This window comes from Dipteris shenzhenensis, chromosome 11 (genome assembly GCF_047967505.1).
Source record: "Dipteris shenzhenensis isolate YYH24624 ecotype China chromosome 11, Dip_SZ_1.0, whole genome shotgun sequence".
Lineage (NCBI taxonomy): Eukaryota > Viridiplantae > Streptophyta > Polypodiopsida > Gleicheniales > Dipteridaceae > Dipteris > Dipteris shenzhenensis.
In genome coordinates, this window is record NC_141606.1 from 30,472,623 (window position 1) to 30,495,428 (window position 22,806).

The 22,806-nt window shown below is 44.8% G+C and overlaps 1 protein-coding gene across 1 annotated transcript in view; it reads right to left on the bottom strand.

Moving 5' to 3' along the window:
* Positions 1-2,201: 2,201 nt before the first annotated feature.
* The window catches only part of LOC147896887 (cytokinin hydroxylase-like), a 49,125-nt gene continuing 28,520 nt past the window's right edge, over positions 2,202-22,806 (bottom strand). Inside the window, exons 4-5 of the mRNA XM_087381894.1 lie at positions 15,063-15,441; positions 2,202-3,051 (exon numbers count right to left, since the gene is read on the bottom strand). Coding sequence (XP_087238020.1) covers positions 2,614-3,051; positions 15,063-15,441 — 817 coding nt within the window. The 3' untranslated portion in view covers positions 2,202-2,613. The remainder of the gene's footprint in view (positions 3,052-15,062; positions 15,442-22,806) is intronic.

Consider the following 22,806-nt stretch of genomic DNA (forward strand, 5'->3'; position numbering starts at 1 on the left):
GAATTTGTATTGGTCCCCGATTCATGTGAAGGAGGGTGAGCTACCAACATTGCATATGTGGCTTGCTTGGTGGGATGTTAGAGTCAACCAGTGGGGGGGAATGTTCTTGCGGCAAGAAGAGCAATCTGGATTTGTTCCTACAGTGAACCTTTAAGAGACAAAACATTCTAGCATGAGAGCAGCACATGGATATGCAAAACACATAACATTGTATGATGCTTGTGCAGCAGATCTTGCAATGAGTGTCCTTCAAAGTGCCCACTACGATGCCTTTATGAATGGAAGACACTTGGGTACAGGACCAAATTTGGATGCTCTCCGGCGAAGAATACTTGATGGTAGTGGGTCTGGTAAAGGGGACAGAAATAGGCTTGTGGATTTATCACACATAGTGATTGAAGAGGCTGGGATACAATCTCCTGAGATGAATAGGCCAATAACAGAACCGATGAGCATAAGAAGAAAGAGGGGTTCAAAATGTTCAACATCGATCCATGGAAATGATAGTCATCGACCAGAATACATGACAGTGACAACAAGGAGAGTGATAGGAAAAAGAAGACAATTTGATTTTAAAAGTCCATCACAAGACATGGTTTGTAGAGAGATAGATATTCATGAAGCCAATTGGGCGATCAGGAGAACCGAACCACATAGTGTTGTCACATGCTTTGGCTACTTGGCAGAGAGTCGGAGACGATGTGGGGCACTAATCAATTCACTTGGTAGAAGTGCAAGTTATGGTGTGCCAGCCCCTTGTTTTAAGGGAAGAAGGCAACATTCTCATGGAGTGATAGAGCAGTTTGTATGGTTTTGTAATACTTCTGTCACCCATACATGGAATGTGGATAAATCCATTCAAGGTGTTCCTGGGGTCTCTCCAGGTGTATGGAAGGTTGCAAGTGGGACATCAATCACTGTAGATGAGAGGGGTGCCCTTGTAAGGGCAGGGTTCGTATTTAATAGTGATGATTCTATTGGTGCGATGGGACCTCCTTATGCACAACAAATCCATACACCTAGCCATGTGCGCCCTTCTCATCGTGATGGAAAGCTTGTTTCATGGAGAAGTAAGTTGAATAAAGATTTCAAGGAAAGGATACACAAGGCAGTTACAGAAAATGGGGAGGTGGTGAGAGAGAACATCATTATTCCACATGAGGTGCATGTATTCCATGTTCGTACAACAGGATCAATGTCCAAGGGGCTAACATATAGTGTCTTGATTTCAGAGTTTCCACGTTGCACATGCCTTGATTTCACAGAAAGGGAAGCAAGAAAAAGTCCCTACATGCCTTGCAAGCACATATACTTTGTGTTTATTGTTGTCTTGGGCTTAAGTGAAATGGTGCATCAGTTTATGCATCAGGCTACATTGACAAAAGTTGAATTGTTTCAAGCTCTGGGTGGTAGAAGAAACCCATCAAGTATGTAGTGTATGGCTTGGATGCCCTTTTTTTGCATTTCCTTCAGAATCGAATAATATATGTAGGTGTGCTTCCTTGCATGAAGCTGCACTAAGTTGTATTTTTTGAAGGTGGAAGAAACCCATCAAGCATTTAGTAGGCAGCCTAGATGTCCCTTTTTTATATTTCCTTTGGAAGCGGATGATATACATAGGTGTGCTTCCATGTTTTGGCAATGCACAAAAAAACATTTTGTACAATCATTCCAAGGGTTGGAAGATATTTTGAAGCATCAAATTTTTATATTAATTTTTGTTTGTATAACATATGCTTTTTGTGCTATGGAGTTAATAACTTTTAGAAAAAAGGTGTCTTCTGACAACATGAAGAGCAGTTCATGTAATATGTTACTATTCTCACTATTGAAAGCATTCAATGTTTTATTTTATCATTACTTTTTCACAACAAAGGAAACATGATTTGAACATATACTTTTGGAAACATGCTAGCCAAGATGCAGGCGAGTGGGTAAGCTTTCTTGGAGCATAAATTGTGGTAATTGGCTGTCCTGATGAATATGATGTGGTTGTTATTAAACAGATAACACCTTGCATTGTTGTTTGTCCATGCTCGCTTATTTGGCCTCGCTCGCTTTTCTTCGCTCGCTTTTTGGTAATCCTCACCAAAAAGTAGAGCTAAGAGAGCTATAAATGATAATCAAAGAGCTCAAAAACTGAGCCAACTATATAGCAAGGAAAATGATTGACAATTAGTTTGCATGCCGATTCTTTCAATTCCCTCAGTGTTGTTAGCTAATTTCCAAATGTGTTACTTGGTCAACTTTGATATATATCATCTATGCAATCATATCCATATCCAAATGCCCAAGCTTGGGGACACATTACTTGCTGCGACACAGGCAAGTGTAAATGTCTCCCTTAGTTCGACCATTTTCAATATTAGTTGATTATAAGTGTGTTAGCCTCCAATGTTACATTCAATTTGTGAGTTTATCACAAATCTGCACGTCCACACAACATATGAATCTATTAAGAGGATGGACATTATCTTTGTACAATTTATCAATTTGAACTTGCAGCAGTGTATCTTAAATCTGACCCCCCATCATCTTATCATACAAGCAGTCCACTGTTTTATCCCTTTCATGAAAGAAAGTACACGAGCTGCACCAAGAATAGCTCTATCCTCAAGAACCACATTTTACACTCTCTACTATGATTTGTATGCCATGCTTAGGCCTCAAAATGAGCATTGAGATTGGGGCATGCTTGTAATTTGGAGCAAGACGGAACCTGAACTGAAGAAGTACCATAGCAAGAACAACCTTTGCCTCCATCATGGCAAAATTCTGTCCCACACAGTTCCGAAGACCAAAAGAAAATGGCATGAATCCCATAGGATGTTGGCAAGCTTTAGCCCCACCATCAGCAAAACGTTCTGGCCTAAACTCATCTGCATCTGGTCCCCATAGTTCTTTGTCATGGTGTATGTAAATTAAAGGAATCGAAATGCTCATTCCCTTTGGTACAAACAATTCTCCTAGCTGCAAATCAGTGCGAGCCTGCCTAGCCACCACAGCCACTGGGCTATAAAGGCGTAGTGTTTCGTACAATATGTTTCCAATCTGTAAGGAGACAAGTGGAGTTGAAAAGAAACCTTAATATATAACAATGTACAAAACCCAAAGAAGTATATAGCAAAATTAACTTGATAAATCTGTGTACAAGATGAAACACAGCATTTATCCAGTCCTATAGTTGATACGGTTATTGATAACTTTTACAATAGCGGGACTCATAGATGTATTAAGGTAGCGGGACTCATAGATGTATTAAGGTGAAGTGAAGCAACCAGCTCTGCAAGTCCCAAATCCGTAAAGGGCGTTGACAGAGAGGAGAATTTATAATTCATCTAATGGCCTGCAACATATATCTAGATGAATCCAAGAACATGCCCAAACTCATCCTCTAAAAACACAACACATAGTACTAGTTTCAATCTTATGGTAGTCACTCACAAGGTTGGAAACCATAAACTCCATCACGCATAGCAGCCTGCAGGGACTAGCTACTATCACATCCCCACCGACATCATCAGCGCCCAATGGTGGGTGTAGACCATAGTATAAACGGATGCTCTCACATACACAAATCCACAACCCCACACATACTTGAGCACCCATTTATCAAAGGTCTTCATACTGAGTTTCTGTCAGCAATCCGGAGGTGAAGGACAGTCTCAGCCATGACAAAAGCTAACACTAAATATGCTAGCGTAACATTGCCAAATATGCTAGTGTAATCTTTTTACACTATCAAGTCCCCATCTCTGACACAAAGATATTACAAGTCTTTGCAAGGAAGCCATCAACATTTTGAAATAGAATCCTAGAGTACAATCCTGTGTTTATCCAACCTATCCAAACGCCACTATTCACATCTCATGCAAGCATACTACAAGGAAATCACCAAGGTATCTAAATTACCCAGATATGTCTTTTACAAGGAATCTCAAAGCTGCCGGCTTGTGTGTTGTGTGTGCAATAAGAATTTCCAGTAACAGTGAAAACCACTGAAAGAAACTCTTAAAATTTTCAGAATAGCCTTTTAAATTCTTCTATTAAATCCATTTACATTAGGATTGAAATGTTCTGTTCAGGTCTACCAGCCTGGGGAGTTTTCTGTTGGATTCCATTAAACCTTGAACCACTGAATATGACAATTAGGTTTGATGATAACCAGCCATTGGTATTCCGTGGTACTGCTTTCACTGAAAGGAGATGCCACAAGAGATGGACCTTTTTTTTTCCCAAAGAAAAGAACCGTCTACAGAAAACTTTGAAAAACGACTCCACAGGACGCTAATCAATCAGAAATGGCAGCTGGCTGCTGTGTAGCCTGTTTCTTGGGATCCCAGCTCACTGCCTAGAGTAGGTGCCAACAACAAGGGTGGAGGGCTATACAACCTGCAGGCCATGCTTTGCAGACAGCGGTCTTCCTAGACGACTCCATGCTTTGCTCACAAATACCCCGTACGGTATAGATGATGATGTGCCAATTTGACGAGGGTGGCTGCAGGCCAAGTCTGCTGCCCTACCCATTAAGAGGGAGAGTGTGAAGCAAGAAAGGGACCCTCTAAGAGAGAGAGTGTGAAGCCTCCCCAATGTGCCTCCAATAAGAATATGGAGGGAACTACTTGCATAGAGGGTAGAGATCCCCCACACCCACTGGTCCAAGAAGCTAATTTGCCAATGGTGCCCTCCAACAAAGTCCACTCCACCCGATCATAAGCCTTTTCAAAATCCAACACAAGGATAGTGATAGGCTGAGCCTCCTCCCTTGCTCAATCTATGGCATCCCAAATGATTACATGCATCCTCTCTGTCTAAGTGTCAAGGATGAGGTCAGGGAGGTGGGGACGGAGCCGCAAGTTCAAGACCTTGGCTAAGATCTTGTAGGCTATGTCCAATAGTGTGATCATGCACCACTCGCAAAATTTTTGCATGGTCCCCCCTTTCGAGATCAAGCTAATCCATCCCTGGGCAAGTGATTGAGGGAGTAAACCCTAGTCAAAGATCTTATGAAAAGCCAAACACTGGGAAGTGCAAAGGTGTACCCACAAACTCCAAAAGAAAAGCCAAGCCAAGCCATCCTCAACGGGAATTTCTTCACCACAAGGGATTTGAGGGCTTCCAAAAGCTCCTCATCTTGAAAGGGGCCTCTAACAAGTGCCATGATGCCAAAGTTGACCATAGTGAGGATGCGGGTAAACCCTCCTCATAAGCTGCCATCATTTGTGGGGTCTGCTCTTCTGCCTGAAAGAGCTGCCGGTTAGTCATCTCCAGGATCTCTTGTAGATCTGAGTTCATTTGTCCCCCTTCATCTCTCAACTGTTGTAACTAGGTTCCTCCCGATTTGAAATCTGCATTCTAGAAGAGCTGCGGTGTCATCCTATCGCCCTGCTGCACCAACCTCACTCTGAAGTGGTAGCACTACATTGTACGCCTTTGTCACCTTCAAGTCTAGTCTTGTGCACTCGTATCTATCCGCTAGCCATTGAGGGCAGCTCCTGTTTCCTCACCCTCTTGATGGAGGCCAGGTCTCTCCTTGAGCCTCTCAATGGAGGCTATGTCTCGAGTCCACTCTGGAGACTCGGGAACACCTAGGTTCGCCCCTAGTATGCACACATCAGGGATGACTTCGGCACCCTCCTTGAGGGACACACACAAGTGCCGGACCTACTGTTCAAGGCTCCACCTTTGGCTTTAGCAACATCACTCGGCTTTTCAAACACACACACGATCTCACATAACATATCTTCCCCTCCCACTATGAGAGAAGTCTATCTACTTGTTTTCTGAGTTTTGTGCTTGTTATCTTTCAAGTCCCATGGGCCGTTTTTGGCCCCAAAGGATGATAATACCTCTGTGTGTGTGTGTGTGTGTGTGTGTGTGTGTGTGTGTGTGTGTGTGTGTGTGTGTGTGTGTGTGTGTGTGTGTGTATGTATGTATGTATGTATGTATCTGTAGAATCTGCAAAATCTCCCCCAACAGGGAAGATAGAAAATGAGCAGCACATGCTCCTACGATGTTGAGCCTATGAACACATCAAAGAAAAATATAGTGACCACAGGGGCAACCTAAAAAATGTGTTGGAAAAACCAGCGAAAAATATGGGGGGCTACCTAAAGAATGTCCAAGAACACCACAGCAAAGTATAATCAGACTTATGCACAAGCTAGCTAAGCAAGTACTCACAACAAGCTTTGTAAAGTTTTCTTTCACTGGATGTAAAAGACCACTCTTAGTTAATAGCGGCCACCAGTCCTTCCCAAAGATCCTAAAGGATCTCAAGTGAACTTTAATACAATCATATCATCTCTCTCTCTCTCTCTCTCTCTAGCATTGTCCTCCTCTATGGCACTTTCGGCAGGGGGGGACCAGAGATGCCGGTATGCACACACAGAGAGATGGTTTGAGCAACTAGGGCTCCACACATGGATAGACTCCCTCCCTTCCAGCACAGTATGGACGCTCCGTTTTCTCCCCTCCTATCACACGAGGTCAACCACGTAATCCATGAGGATCTCTTACAACTACACACATTCCGGACCTGGTTGGGACTGAGCAAACTCCCAGTGAAGCTCAGCTTCTACAGAGATCACTGCTTGCACATCACAAAGGAGGGTTTCATTGACCCACCAGGATACACGCAGACCCACTTACCCCACTCACTGAGGATCCCTATTGGGCAGTTCCGAGTCTCTTCACATAGACTTCGTATCGAGAGCGACAGAGCAAAGGGCCTACCCAAGGAGAGGTGCATATGCACATTATGTGACATGCATGAGGTTAAGACGGAGGAGCACTTCGTCGTCAGATGCCCTGTTTACTATGAGATCTGAGGGTGTTTCTACTGCCTCTTTAGAGATAGCTCTAGGGTTTAGTTCCGTTTCCTCTCCTACCCAAACCAGAGATGTTTGGCGGGCTTCATCCATGAGGTAGTCATGCACCGTGAGAGGATACTTCGATCACGGAGACAGGAGCAGATTTCTTCCTTGGCAGATCCCTCTCAAAGCTCTATTATGTAGTTCTTTCTGCCAGATCTCATGGACCCCCACGAGACAAGGCCTCGACATGATTGTGACCCAAAGCCACAATGATCCGACAACTCAGACAGAGGATTGATGTGCAGATTACACTTGGGGGTATCCCCCCTCTGTTCCGAGTCGGAGCCTGACTGACAGGGGTTACTGTGGCCCTTGTTAGGCGCAAAGCTATGACTAGGAGACGTCACAGGGCTGCACCCGTGAGCAACCGACAACACTATCGCCGATTTCATGCCTCCATTGCCTCCTTCACTCTGATGTCCTGATGATGATGATGATGATGAGATTGATGTGTAGTCGACCACTGACATGACTATGTTGTACTTAGTACTATCATTTTGCATTTTTGCACTTTTGCATTCTGCATGTCGGTCGTTGATCGCTGATTGTTGGTCGGTAATCATTGGTCGGCTGCTAATCCTCTCTCCCTTCAGCATTAGTGCCATCACTCCACCCTTTACCTCCCTCTCAGCGCCATTGCTTCACCCTTCAGTGCCAGCACCATCACTCCACCCTGCTGCCCAACCCCATCCCGGCCTTGGCCTCTGCCCATCACGACCTACACACAAGCCACGTTCTTGACACGTGGCAACTCCGCAACATCACCTTATCCTCACGTGACAACGCCGCGTCACCGCCTACCACGGGTAAAGCCACGTCATTTATTTGTTTACCAATGCCACGTCAACAATTTACCACATCATCCGCTTCGAGGATACTCAGGCTCGCCTTGCAACACTACATAGATGATCAGCATTGCGAGACCAGGCAGAGATCTACCTGGATGAGGACCTCACACCTTTGTAGGTAGAGGAGAGTGCACCCTACTACAGCAACGGGACATTGCTCGCAAGGACGGAAAGTGGGTAGTGGTTCCAAATGGACGGCTCTTGATAGGCCCCTGGCAAGCATCTGGTGGCTTTCCTACATAAGGGGGCAATTAACCGCCGGTAGTCTGCCAGTTTGACCTTAAGATCATCATCAGCAGTGATCTGGAATTGCTCGAGATCGTGGTCAAGATTGATGCGACGAGTACGATCTCGGGCTGCAAAGCGGTCAGTGAGATGTGCCCATCGCTCAGAGGCAAGGTCAAAATGCTGTAATTGAGAGTGAAATTCAGGCAAAACACCTTGCATGATTTCGACAATGGCAGTGGCATTACGATGTCGCCACGAGCGAACTACCTGATAAGAATAAACATGAGGATCAGGTTGCGGTTCAGTACCTTGAACGAGTTCCCATAGGTCTTGAGAATCAAGCACATGGCACATGAGATTTGACCAAGTGATATAATTAGACCCGTTAAAACGAGTCATATCAGTAAAAGCATGTTTGGCTGTTGCAAAGACAAGGTGAGAGGAAGAAAGGGAATGATAGGGAGAAGCAACTGGTGGATGCGTGAGAGGACTCAGAATAGGAGCGGAGTGAGAAGGAGGGAGAGGCGGCACCACCGGAGGAACAAAAGGATTTGGAGAAGGCCCTGAGGGGGAGGGATAAACATGAGAGGCGGGATACGACATGAGAGGGGAAAAAGGGGCAGTGGAAGAGATAGAGAAAAATAAACTATAGGAGCCCAGTGGCATGGGAGAAGACGGAGGATGAGAAGCCACTGGAGGAAAGATGGCAGCGGAAGATATGAGAGGGATGGGAGGGAAGGAAGAATGAGAACCGAAAGCAAACTCATTGTCTGACGCATTTCTCCTTTCTCGTCTACGAGTGTTCACATGCATGTATGGATTTGTGTCCTCCTAATTACTCGTTCCTATGCCTTGCATAACAGACGGAGTTGCACCAAGGGAATAGGGCAACATACCTTGCACTGATTCTTGTGGGATAGGCATTGTCGAATAATCCATTGTCCTCATGCCGGCCTGTCCTCTTTCGTCAGGGTATACTTGTTCTTCGTCGGCACCGAACTTGAAATGTTGCTCTACTTCTTCCGAGTTGAATAGAGGTCCTTGTTGACGTATCGGAGAAAAACATGGAGAAGAAGAAGCACGGGGTGTGTGGGTACCTGCTTCAAGTTCCTTCCATTTCTGAAATTCAGCAAATTCTTTAAAGAGTTTGGAGAGGTATTCATCACCTTCGATCCTTGCAGACTCTCTCTCGACATATGACGAGGGTGGTGGTTGAATAGAGGTCGATTCAGGCTGAGATCGCTTCAGGGAAGAAGGAGAAGACATCTTCAGTTGATGATCTATCTTCCAAGCTTTCCAAGTCAAGGCTTAGGTGTCGATAGGCACACCTTGCTCTGATACCATATGAAGAAAGTACTTGGAGACAAATAAAACAACAATGAAGACTAATGATAGCTGAAGAAGAAATATATATCACCAAAGGAACTCAATACAAGATAAGAGATATCTGAGAAAGAAACTATGGAGGGAGCAAACAGCAGTCCTCCAGAACAGCCAACTGAAGTGGGCTCTGCACTAGCTCCACTAGCTGGAACTGAACCAGATCTGGGTCAGCAACCTATTGCCAGAAGAGCAAAGGTTTGCTGCAGATCTGGAGGAAATAATACAGCAGTAGAAAAATAAGTCAATGCTGATCTGGAGCAGCAGCAGGAGAGGATGATGAAGTGGAGACAGAGGAGGCAGAGATGCTGGAGCTGAAGCAGAGGAGGCAGAGATGCTGGAGCTGAGGCAGAGGATGCTGGAGCGGAAGCTGGAGTGGAGGCAGAGGATGCTGGAGAGGATGCAGGAGTGGAGGCAGAGGCGGCAGAAATGCTGGAGCGCAGGTGTGCCAGCAGCCTGTTCCAACAAGAGTTGAGTAAGTAGCCAGGGGGCTACTGCCTTTTATAGGCCTGACCCATCTGGTCGGCCAGTTCTGGTCGGCCAATTCTGGTCGGCCAGATCTGGTCGGCCAGTTCTGGTCGGTCAGTTATGGCCTTTTTGGCCATTTGTTTGGCCCTGGTTCCTGTGTTTGGAGATTTGCCAGTTTTGGCCTTTCTGGCCATTTGTTTGGCCCTGGCCTCTGCATTTGGAGATTGCCTGTCCACTGGAGATTCTCTAGACTTCAATTCTCAAGCCTTGATCCATATCACCGAGCTTGACTCCTCCCCATCCATATCTGGATCAGCTTTTCATACTCTTCCATGAGCCCCTTGGATTGTGGATAGTGGAGCCACTCATCATATGACCCCTCATCGTGATCTCTTCATTTCTCTCCAACCGGCAACAGGGGGAGTCCGTTGTGGCAATAACTCTGTCGCTCCTATTCGTGGCGTTGGTTCAACCGACAAAGGCCCCAATCTTGCTCTATTGGATCAAGTGTTTTATGTCCCCTAATTAGGGGTCAATCTTCTTTCCGTCCATCAACTTTGCCTTCTTGGCCGCGCGGTACTTTTTACAAAGATGCATGTCGAAATCATAGATGAGACATCGGGACTCCTTTTAGCTCGGGGCGAAGCCCAACCTCATGGTCTGTACCTCATGACACAATTTCTTGCGACTCCTTCCAATACCGGCTCTGAGTTTCATCGGCTTCATGGTCTTGCTATCCTGAAAGATCCAACTGACACAGAACGATTGTGGCATTATCGTCTGGGACATTTGTCCTATGACTCTTTATATGAAGTGTCTCGGGATCATTTGGTTGATGGCCTACCTCAATTTGTGCGAGCCAAAGATATTTGCCGTCCATGCCAATTAGGCAAACAAAGCCGAACTCCTTTTCCTTCTCATTCCACTTCTCGAGCCAGTGAGATATTGCGTCTAATCCACCTCGATATTAGTGGCAAATCTCCTGTTCCTTCATTGAATGGCTCACAATATTTCTTCTTAATTGTGGATGATTACTCTCGATATCAATGGGTGTTCTTCATGAAAGAGAAATCTGACACTTTTTCCTTCTTTGCTACTTGGGCTCGATTGGTCATGAATCAAACAGGGAAGCCTATTGGGATTGCTCGTAGTGATAATGGTGGTGAATTCATTTCCCATGAATTCACTCACTTCCTTCACGAGCATGGTATCCAACGCCATCTTAAATCTCCCAATTCGCCCTCCCAAAATGCTCGTGTCGAAAGGAGACAGCGCACAGTCATGAACATGGCACGCTCCATGCTTTTTGCAGCCGAGTTGCCCGAACGTCTTTGGCTAGAAGCCGTAAACACTTCTGTCTATCTCCTTAATCGTTGCCCTACTGAGCCCATCCCGAACATGATGCCTTTTGAGGCTTTCTATGGCTACCGACTGCTTCCGCTCCAGCATCTCTACCTCCTCTGCCTCAGCTCCAGCATCTCTGCCTCCTCTGCTTCAGCTCCAGCATCTCTGCCTCCTCTGTCTCCGCTTCATCATCCTCTCCTGCTGCTGCTCCAGATCAGCATCGACTTATTTTTCTACTGCTGTATTATTTCCTCCAGATCTGCAGCAAACCTTTGCTCTTCTTGCAATAGGTTGCTGACCCAGATCTGGTTCAGTTCCAGCTAGTGGAGCTAGTGCAGAGCCCACTTCAGTTGGCTGTTCTGGAGGACTGCTGTTTGCTCCCTCCACAGTTTCTTTCTCAGATATCTCTTATCTTGTATTGAGTTCCTTAGGTGATATATATTTCTTCTTCAGCTATCATTAGTCTTCAGTGTTGTTTTATTTGTCTCCAAGTACTTTCTTTATAGGTAGGTCTATGAGATTTAGTGCATTGAGACCCTGACTTGCACTGTTTGGAATTGTAATGGTATCTTATGGTCAAATCCAAGGAATTTCTTGAAGTCTTACACAGGACAAGATATAGCTCTTTTATACAAAGACCCATCAGAGAAATAGAGCGCCCTCTACCCATTGTTAGTGGCTGTGCATGGGAGACATTGTTTTAGGATGAAACTCGTGAGACATGTGGAGTGTGTGGATCGGGAGGATGTGGTAATACTTTACAGATCATCTCTAATTGGGATGATCTTTGTCGAGAGACGAGATACACATGCCAGATTTTTATGGATTCGAATTCGACACCCTTCCTAAGAGGACCTCTTCATTGCAGTATGTTACTTCCCTCCCGAGACCGCTCACCTTGCTTGAGGCGTCGACTTACACCCAAGAGGCTAAGGCTTCACCATATGCATCCCTCTACCCGAACATCATGGATTTCTCTAGCCATAGGGAAGTTCTCCTTGTTGGGGACTTTAATGCGAGCACAAGCACACGTCAAGTACCAATTCTGGATTTTCGTGAATACTCTATCTTATTATTAGATGTTGATCTAGATGAGGTTGGGATGTCCGGAGTCTTTGCAAAAAGACCATACCCAGTCACATCCTATGGACATGCATTCTTGGATATGGTTAGGATAACATGATCTTGTCATTTATAATGGTTTGGACCAATGGCCCTCCTCAGGCGGTTTCACTTGTTTTTCTTATGGGGAGGGGGGCACTCCAGCAGAGTTGACTACCTCACGGGATCCCTTGCCTTCACCTCGCATATCACGGATTTCTTTGTCTCACCCCCCCGTCCAAGAGTGGACCACACCTATCTCTTCTTTAGTATATTCATCCCCCGCCTTTTGACGCACACCATGACACCGCTCACACACACTAAATATCGCAACAAACATTTTTTATAACAATCTTTCACCTAAGTACTATGCATGCCTTTCCACTTTACTCACATAGATCGATCGATCACATACCGCTCTCTTAGAGCGCCGATCGGGGTATTCAAATGGACTGGCTTCCTCCCTTTCAGTACAACATGGACGCACCGTCCGAGTTGATCCCACGAGATGAGATTAACCGAATCATATAGTTAGATCTCCTCTAGCCCTATACATCTCCGACTTGGGGAGGGGACCAAGAGTTCCTTACCAAGATCCAGTTCTATCGTGATGACCACTTCTTGAGAATATCGGATGACGGTCTCATCTTCTGTCCCCGGTACCTAGAGAATAGAGGAGTCTCACATGCACTCAGGATAGCCATTGGGTAGATGCGGGTCTTGTCCCATCAGCTACGGATTGAGGCAGGGATAGCGGAAAGCACCACCTAGAGCAGCGGATCTGCAAGCTATGTACGCTGGGGGAGATTGAGATAGCGTGACTTCCCAGCCTACTATGAGGTCTGGGGGCGATATCATTGCCTCTTTTATGAGAAGACACACTTTTGGCCAACTCTCACAGTTGATCCACTTCCAGACCAAGTTTGTGTGGGACTCTATTTGATTGAGATAGATCAAACAGCAGCATCAGGTGGCTGCGCTATAGGAGGCTGAGGTAGACCAAGCATAGCGACATGTAACAGATTTCTATGCATTTGAGTCATCTCTAGGACATAGTGGGGTGAAGGAGGAGGAGCTCACTAACATGAGGGCAGTATGGGTCAGCGGGGAGAGATGACACGACGCTGCTGAGCAAGAAACGCATAGACCGAGAGTGACCAGAGCACGCTCGGTCTATCTCAGCTCTCCTTAGAGGAGACTGCCAGAGACGAGGCATCAATCATGACATAGCCCATCTATTCTACAGCTTGAGAAGACCACCTCCTCCGCCACAGTGAGAGACAGGACGACATCCATTTGCTCTTATTCCCTACCTAGAACCCTCCCACACTTAACTCCCTCCCATACTTACCCATTCAGTTTTTCAGCTTTTGAGTTTTGAGTTTCAGATTTTGAGCTCTTTAGATTAGCATAGCACTCAGCAAGGGCCCTAGCGTGCCCTTTCCTTCAGCCCACAAAGGCTTGTATGAGTTTCTTCTCTTGATGTACTTTGTCCCACAGGCCCGTGAGGCCTTAATATATCTTCTTTGCTTGCCACTGGCCAACAAGATGTTGGCTCTACTGCCGTTGCTTGCCTACTGGCCAACAAGTGGCGGGATGCTCGCTGATGGGATGCTGCTAACTGTCTGCTTCTTGTCGCTCTGTTGTCGTTGCTTGCTTGCTGCTCTATTGCTCGCACCCGCTGCGCACTGCCTGCTCCTGCCTGCTATTCTTGTGCTGAAGCGCTCTCTCTTAGTCACCCCTAGCCCCTCTTCTCAGCCTCCAACCTCTCCGCTCAACCACTCCCAGCCTCTCCACTCAACCACCCCCGAGCCTCCCCCTCACCATCGCAAGCGAAATCCCTTTAGTTGCGTGTCTTGGATTCCATTCCAATAGTGGGAGATTGTGCGAGCAAAATCCCTTGTCTTCTGTTGTAACTACCTCCATTGGAGTTACCTCTTTTTTTACCCCCCTCGTATTTGTAGAGCTTTTATGGTGATGATAACTTGATGAAAATGTTGATGTGGAGTCGTGATGCTCAGCCAAGATCCGCCTGCGCAGTCCATTGGTAGCATAAAAAGGCTCAGTCAATGCCCAGCCTGTATCTCCTGCAAAAGGGCTGTGTTCTGTAACAGTTGTATGGCTGAAAGGTCAGGATGCCAACTCAGCGCATCTGCCGCTACATTATCCTCCTTCAAATAAAGCTTGTTCTCACAAAGCACCTTGAGTACCTTCCAAAGGTGCTTCATGTGGTCCTCAAGTGTATTGGAGTACACCAATGTCATTAAGGTACACCACCACGAAGCCATCCAAGAATCCACAGAATATGTTTTCCATGAAAGTTGGGAATTTCAACGAGGCATTCGTGAGACCAAAACATGAGAGCTAGCAAATTATATGACCTGTATCATGTATGCTTTGTGCTCTTCTTCACATCCTCACATCCACCATCCTTATCTGATAGTATTTGCACCAAAGTTCTATCTTTGTGACCCACCTGGCATGCACATGCTGGTCAAACAACTCCCGCATGTTCAGTAGTGAGTACCAATTCTATAATCTATCACGTAGGGCTTAGATTCACTTCCAGCATGATTTATCAACTTTCTTTCATTGCCTTATATGGACCATTCTAGTCATTACTACTAGATGCTTTTTAAAATTCCTTGTATCATATCCAGTATAGTCTTAAAGTCTGAATGGAGAATAGTAAATTTGAAAGTACGAGTTGTCTTAAAATTCCGATCACAACAAAACTACTCTTGGTAATTTTATTTGAATCTAAAATGTTCAACTGATCCATCAAGGCTGATTTAAAAGGGCCAACAGACAATCTCACCACTTTAAACTTGGCAAGTGAATCTGCATCTGGAGCACATCCTTGACAGACATCGCTTGCTTCTGCACGGGCACGATCTTGCCAATCCGGATATAGGGCCAGCAACATCATTGCCCAAGTCAACAAAAGAGCCGTTGTTTCATGTCCAGCCATGAAGAAAGTCTTGCACTCATCTATAAGTTGTCGCATTGTGAAATTAAGCTGCCTTTCAGGCATTCCCTCTATCTCAGACAGCATCAAGCCCAGTAAATCCTGCCCATAGGACCCAAGTTCTGCCCTATTTGATGCATCCTTGCGTGATTGAACAATTTCCTTCAAGGATACCTCCACATCTCTTTGGAGCTTCCAAATTTTTATTCTTGTAGGAGTGGGGAAGTACCTGCGAACACAGGACAGATTCAGATTTAGTGTAAGAGCAATAAGATAACTCTCTCTCTCTCTCTCTCTCTCTCTCTCTCTCTCTCTCTCTCTCTTTGGAGTTTTGTTGGAGCTCTTGAGCTCTTTAACTTAGTATAGCAACTTAGTATAGCAATAAGGAAGGGCCCCGCGCCCTTTGCTGAGCCTCACCATATCATCCTTCCACACCTGGCAACCCATCTCTTAGCCTCCCCAGTCTTCTTTCATCTCTAGTTCAGTAAATTGTGTGTATCCTCATGCCCTGCCTCAGGGTTACTTCCAGGTGGGGATCTACAATGCAGTATTGCTCTGCCACACTTCAACAAGGTCACCCTCATGCAGCTGAACTTTGTTACAAACTCTACTTGCACCATATATGAAGGATGTCAAAGGACTCTTTGTTTTGTTTAAAGTAAGTAGTTCGGTTCTTTTTTTAAAATCAGCTTATGATACTTTCTAACACATCCACTGGTATGTTCCTTTTGTCAGAGATTAGAGCAGCAAGACTATGCTAACCATAAGAGAAAAAACTGATGCATAAGGCTCCGATCTACTCTACCCACAAGTGCACAATGTATCATCCTCATTGTCCCAAACAATCCATCTTTGAGATTATCAATTGAACCTCCAAGCAGAATAATATTAGGTTTTTCTTAATTGATCTTGGCCCCACTAGCTACACACCAGGTATTACGATGTCCAAGCACCTATATATTCTATAGTGTGCCATTATCATGACAAGATTTGCACGTAATAATAGCTAGGGCTCACATGAAGCATAGGACAATTGTGAATTGTTTCCGTTAATAGTCATTCATTGAGATTATTTGTATTTTAAGACATAAAGATTTACATTGACAAGATGCCCTATTTGATGGTCATATCTTGACTATGGTTTTTGATGGAAAGATTATGGTCCTGATGAGATAACTAAACCACCAATGTGGTAACATTTATTGTATTGGTCAATTAATAATTAATTAATAATGTGCGCATATGCACTAGGCACGTGGAGGCCTTGGATCTTTTGCTAAGCCTTGGGCTACGCTAGGATGCAGGCGTGCATCAATGACATGATCCAGGATCCAGACCTTGCACGAGAGAGCTAGACTTGCTCCCCCTTGCTCTTCGAAAAATGAACCCCTGGGCCCCTTTTATAGACTCGGGCCCAATGTGCCAAAAATAGCAGAGACATCTATCTAGTTCGTACCCTTGTCACTCAACCCGAGAATCAAGCCTACCAAGCCCTAAACCCCCCTAGGCTAACTGAGCTAGTCTTGTGTACCTATGTACACGTCAAATACCCATCCGTGCACATGACATACTTCCCCTCTAAGAACTCACTCCTGAGTTTGTAAGAAAACTCGAAAATGTCCTCTAGAGGTTAGGTAATGTCTCCCATGTTGCGACGATCCTTCCACTTCATCTTGTATTCTGTGATAGTTCTATTCTTGATCTGTCTTTCACGTAATTCAAGAATACTCTCAAGTTTGTGTGGAATAAAAGTCAAATCAATAACTTCTATTATTTCTTGAGGAGAAACAAGCTGATAATCAGCACACAGTAACTCTTTCAATTTACTGACATGAAAAACTGGATGTACTTTAACATCAGAAGGCAATTCTAGTTTATATGCAACTGGTCCAATTCTTTTAATAATCTTGAATGGACCACACTATCTGGGGGATATTTTCGGAACCAAACCATTACTTAAACTCTTGAATGCCTTAGGAATACGTAAATATACCATCATTCCATCAGAGTACTCTCTGGGTGAACGATGTCTATTAGCATAAAATCTATCCCGATCTTGAGCACTTCTAGTAGACTCCTTGGCAAACTGCAACATTTCTTGCATGCCTTGCAAGAATGTCCTTGCAGCATCATTGTTTATTCCCTTGGATCCACCCATAACTGGTGACTTAGGTTAAAATCTGTACATAAGCATTAAAGGATTGTAACCTATACTTGAATGCTTTGCACTGTTATAAGCAAATTATATCATGGGGAGATAGTCTTCCCATGAAGACTATCTATTAGAAACATATGCACGAAGCATATCTTCAACCAGGTGGTTAACCTTTTTTATACTATCATTAGATTGTGCATGATCTGAGGAACTCATACTCATAGTAGTTTCCAACTTCTCAAAAACAAGTATCCAAAAGGTACTTGTAAACTTAGAGTCCCGGTCACTAACTATGTCTGAAGGAAAACCATATAACTTAAACAATTGGTCCACAGACGTGTGAGCCAACTGAATAGCTGATACAGTCGATCTAGTAGGTAAGAATCTAGCCATCTTTATCAGACGGTCAACTATGACCTAAATAGAGTCATGGCCCTTGCACGTTCTGGGCAAACCCGTAATCAAGTCCATGGAAATACTTTCCTATTTATTACCAGGGATTTGCAATGGCTGTAATAAACCCGCACTTCTAAGGCGTTCTACCTTAGTGACCTGACAAACATGGCAACCTACTACATAGCTTTCAACAAATGCACGCATATTAAGCCAATAAATCTCATCTAGCTTCATCCCGGAACTGATCAGCCCCTAGTGCACATCTCCTCCCACTGGAAATCCACTCAATCCACGAATCTCTAGCTGCAAATATGTCGCTCCCTGCTTCTTCAATGAATCTTCATAACTCTCCCTGCGTCTAGCGAATCCTCCTGGGCTCTCTTCACTACTTCTCTCTATCCCAATCCAGACGAACTATAACCCTAATTGACGAAATCACAAGCTCTTGCAATTTGAATTTGAATCTTACCTAGAGGAAATCGTGTCTCTTTCCATCGTCATCCCCAGAGAATCATATCTCAGAAGTTGCCTCTAATACCAACTGACACGACCCCAGAGCTCCTGAGAACCCAGACCAACAAGCAAACACAAGAACAACAAGAAACGTGAGGATCTGAGCAGGCTGCTCACCACCACACCACGACATCTACCAGAGATGATCTCAAATCAAGAGATGTCCCTTTCGAGCCACACACTAAGCTACTGGCACGAACTCCCCAACTAGATCCCCAACCAACCTGGTATCCCATACCAACCAACCTGGTATCCCATACCATCAAGTGACGCCCAGAGGCCTTGGATTTGTTGCTGGGCCTTGGGCTACGCTAGGATGCCGGTGTGGGTCCATGACACGATCCAAGATCCAAACCTTGCACGAGAGAGCTAGATTTGTTCCCCCCCTACTCTTCGAAAACTAAACCCCTGGGCCCCTTTTATAGACTCGGCCCTAATGCACCAAAAAATAGCGAAGACCTCTATTTGGTTCATACCCTTGCCACTCAACCCTACCTAGCCCTAAGCCCCCCTAGGCTAACTGAGCTAGTCTTGTGTACCTCTGTACACGTCAGATACCCATCCGTGCACATGACACGCCAGATGCTTCCAGATACTTTTGGCCATTAATCACTTGAGGAGTACAATTTAGGAAGCTGAAAGACCTTACACTCGCATTGACTTGGTCCCTAAGCTGAGACATGGTCTTGGCCTCGTCCTGCTATAGGATCCCTAGATTTTCAGCAAGGGGCCTGACAACCACCACCAATATGAAGTCTGCTAAATCATATGACTGCAAAACAGACTCCACCATAACACGCCAAACATGGTAATTGCTTCCATCCAATTGACGGTCTACTAGGAAGGCGGGTAATACGAGAATCTTCAGTTTATTCTCAGCCATCTCTAACAGGATAGCCATGTCGGAAGGAAGAAGTAGTATAAAGGAAAGAGAACGATGGGTGGGAGGATAAGAGAAAGGGGAATGAAAGAAGAGGAGAGAAAAGGGCTGGCAAAAGTGCAAGGAAGAAGCTTGCACCCAAAGAGTACCTTCAAGTCCTTGCAGTCCGGTCCTAGAAAACACCACCTCTTTGTTAGCAAGCCCTAAGACTAGTTTACAAGGCCATACCATAGCCAAGTAGTCAATGCTTAGGTTGACTTCATTGGTCAACCATATGGTTGACATCGGAGCCATATAGGCCACGACTTTGTACTTTCTCATTATCCATTTGCAAGTACTTCCTGCTCCTTCAGCTTGTTTCCTCCCTTCCCATTCCATTGCTGCCCGCACCCAACAATGGTATCAGAGCACTTAACATCCAAGACCTGTGGCCTGTCAACAATCCTCCAACTCCTCCTTCATCTATTTGCTGAAATCGTCAGTTTGAGAAATCAAGCGTCAAGTCTTTTCAACAATTTGCGCTACCATCGCTCTACAGACACCCTCAACACACGTTGATATCGGTTGTCTACATTTAGTCGTCCATGTATGGGCTATAACCGTACAATTGCCATCAGCATCGCCGTACAAGTTGCGATGTGGCGTGATTCACCATTGTAAAATAGGTCATACAGATTGTGGAAGCCAATGCCTATCCTCTGTACAGCTTTGCGCTCATGCCCGTACAACGTACAACCTAGCTTTTGCCCGCACAATAGCCGTACGTTTTGCAGAACCTTCCGTACAATCTCTGTACGATTTGCAAAACTGCCCATGCAGCTCCGTACAGCTCTCCAAATTCGTCCATACACATCCCCACCGTACAACAGCATCAACTTGCTATTTGACAATTTCTACATAAAGCATGATGTAGAAGTGTTGTACTTGCCTGCAAATCGTCATACTTTGCAATCAACACAGCAACAGTCGTTAGAATTTGTCCTTTTGAGTGCTTTGATGTCAAATTGCCAATTTGCAGCAATTTTGGGGGCTTTTCCTCAATTTTCCCTCTTTATTTGCCCTTTCGAAATTGGGGTTTTCCACATTGGGCTTCAATTTTGCAAAGGACAATGTTGAGATTTGCAGGAACTTTTCCACTCAGTGTGAGTGAGAATTGTAGACATTTGCTATTTTTAGCAGTCCGAATTGGCAGATTTTCGGGATTTTGAGGCCAGGTCCAGTTCATTGCAGACATTACATGCAGGAGCATTGGGATTGGCTTGAAATTGCAGCCCATTGAATCACATTTGCAAGTTGTAGCACAATTTGAGGTTTTTTGTTTTTCACACATTTGCCCTCTTTTTGACATATTTGCCTCTCAGAATTCGGGGCTTTTGCCAGATCTGTTGTCGATTGCAGTGACATTTGCTTGGCATAGCTCAATTTTGGATATTCTTGCATTTGCCCTTTGATTTGGCCTGGTCATTTGCAAAACAGCTATTTGCAAGGGGGGTCTTTTGATTAGACAGACATTTTCTTGCAGGCCATATTTGGGGACAGCTTGTACATTTGAGCAGCCATCTTGGCATTGAGACTTGCAGACATTTGCTGTTATTTTTGGTCTGACATTTGCAGCCAGCAGTCAAATATTGGGCAGCCAGCTCTTTGCGTTTCGCCTTGAGACTATGACATTTGCAAGGTACTTTTATTTTTCATTTTTTGGAGATTTTCATTTGCAATGGCAAACCATGAATTTTTTGGGATGCTAGCTGCTGAGGACAAGCTTGATGGCACCAATTATCCCATGGGGTCGTACTTGGTGCACCACCTGTTGGTGTCTAGAAACTTTTGGGGAACCAAGACTAGATCTATCTCTTCATCACAGGCACATGCTGCCACCGCAGCCACTTCTAGTTCATCTACCAATACTCCCTCAGTGCCTGCCGCCGACCATCCAACACAAGAACAGATTCGTTGGGATCAATGAGATGCACAGGCACATGCAATGATTGCCATGAATTGCAAGAGAGTTGTTATACCTCACATTTGGTCTTGCAAAACCGCCAAGGCTGCATGGGACACTCTAGCCAGTCTTTATGAGATACCCAATGAGGCCTATTACGCTCAAGTTGAGGCAACATGACCTCACAAGGGTCAGTAGACCTTTTCCTTTAAAGGATCAATGTTTGTATTATATTTGTTTGGGCTTCACGTAAATGATCAAAAAGGAATCAAGGTCAAGGTCCTTGGTGAGGGTGACATGGCACTAGACTACATGGATCTAAGGCTAAGGGGTCTAAATGCATTAAATGTGCCAAGGGGCAAATGATTTCAATGATATCCCAAGAGAGGGGTAAATGATGCATTTAAAAGGTACCCTAAAATGTAGACATGTGGCATGCTAGATCCATCTAGGGAATTGTGGGCTTTGGTATTCAGTATGCAGGTACTTCTTACGTGAGAGTGTGACAAGCTTGCTGAGATTGAGCAGTAGTTTTTAGTCGTTATATTTTGGTATCAAAGCCCTGGTCGCAGGATTGTATCGGATTGTGGAAGTTTGGAGCGACACTTCACTCAGAGTGCAAAGAAGAAATGCACACAAAGTCATACGGGATCAAAGTCAAAGACAAAAGCTGTGCGTGGGCTTTGTGACAGGAATCTAATGAGCTGTTGACGATTTGAAGGCAAGGAAGCAGGAGTTCACGACTGCAAGCAGAGGGCTATTGTGTCATCACAGGTCTTGCATGTGCTACTTGAAGGGCGCCTAGTGTTCGATACCAAGGTCCATTTGTTTGATGGAAAGGAGCTGCGTTGGATATCAGAGTGGCGCACGCGCAGGTTTACGGGTGGTTAGCTGTTATTATACTTTGGTATCAGATGGAACGTACGTCCTATTGAGTGGACGTAGTAACTGGCAGGCGGAACTTTGGTTAATACCAAAGATTGGAGCGTGAAACAGCTACGGCTCTGTGCTGAGGATCTTTAAGGAGCGGATGGTCATCTGAGTACGTAGAACTAGGCGTGATGTTTACTGTTACGACATGGTTACTTTGCAATGATGTAGCGTACAGAACAAAAACTCACAGAGATTGGGTGAAGGAGATCTCGAAAGCGAGGCAACCGTCTGAACGGTTGTATTGACAGAGGACACGTCATCTAAGGTCTTTGGACCTTGAAAAAAAAAATGCCACATCATCCATTCAGGTTAGATTATAAATGCAGATTGGGAGTGGCTTACAGGGACAAGTTAATCTCTTCATACGGCAGAAATATGACCAGGGAGCTTTCTATACCTGTTAAATTTTGTTGTGGTATATGTTAGTTTATTTGCCCTTGGTATTTAAGGTTTTTGAGATTGCAGGAGTTTCCCTAGTATAGGGAAAAGTGGTTTTGGTTGTAGTTGATATATGCCTGGTTAGCTGTAAATTTGGGAGTTGGGCTTTCGATTCTGAATACAATTTAGGTGTGTTTAAAAAAAAAAAAAAAAACACACACACACACACCCCCATCGACCTAAATGGAAGTAGAAGAAGAAGCTTCTAGGGTGGATACCATAGAGTCAGAAGTCCGACCAACCCCGCAGGTGTCGCGCCCAACAGGCCATATACTGTCTGGTAGAATTGCCTTATTGGAGGATGCCTTGCAACAGATTTTAGCGCAACAGTTACAAT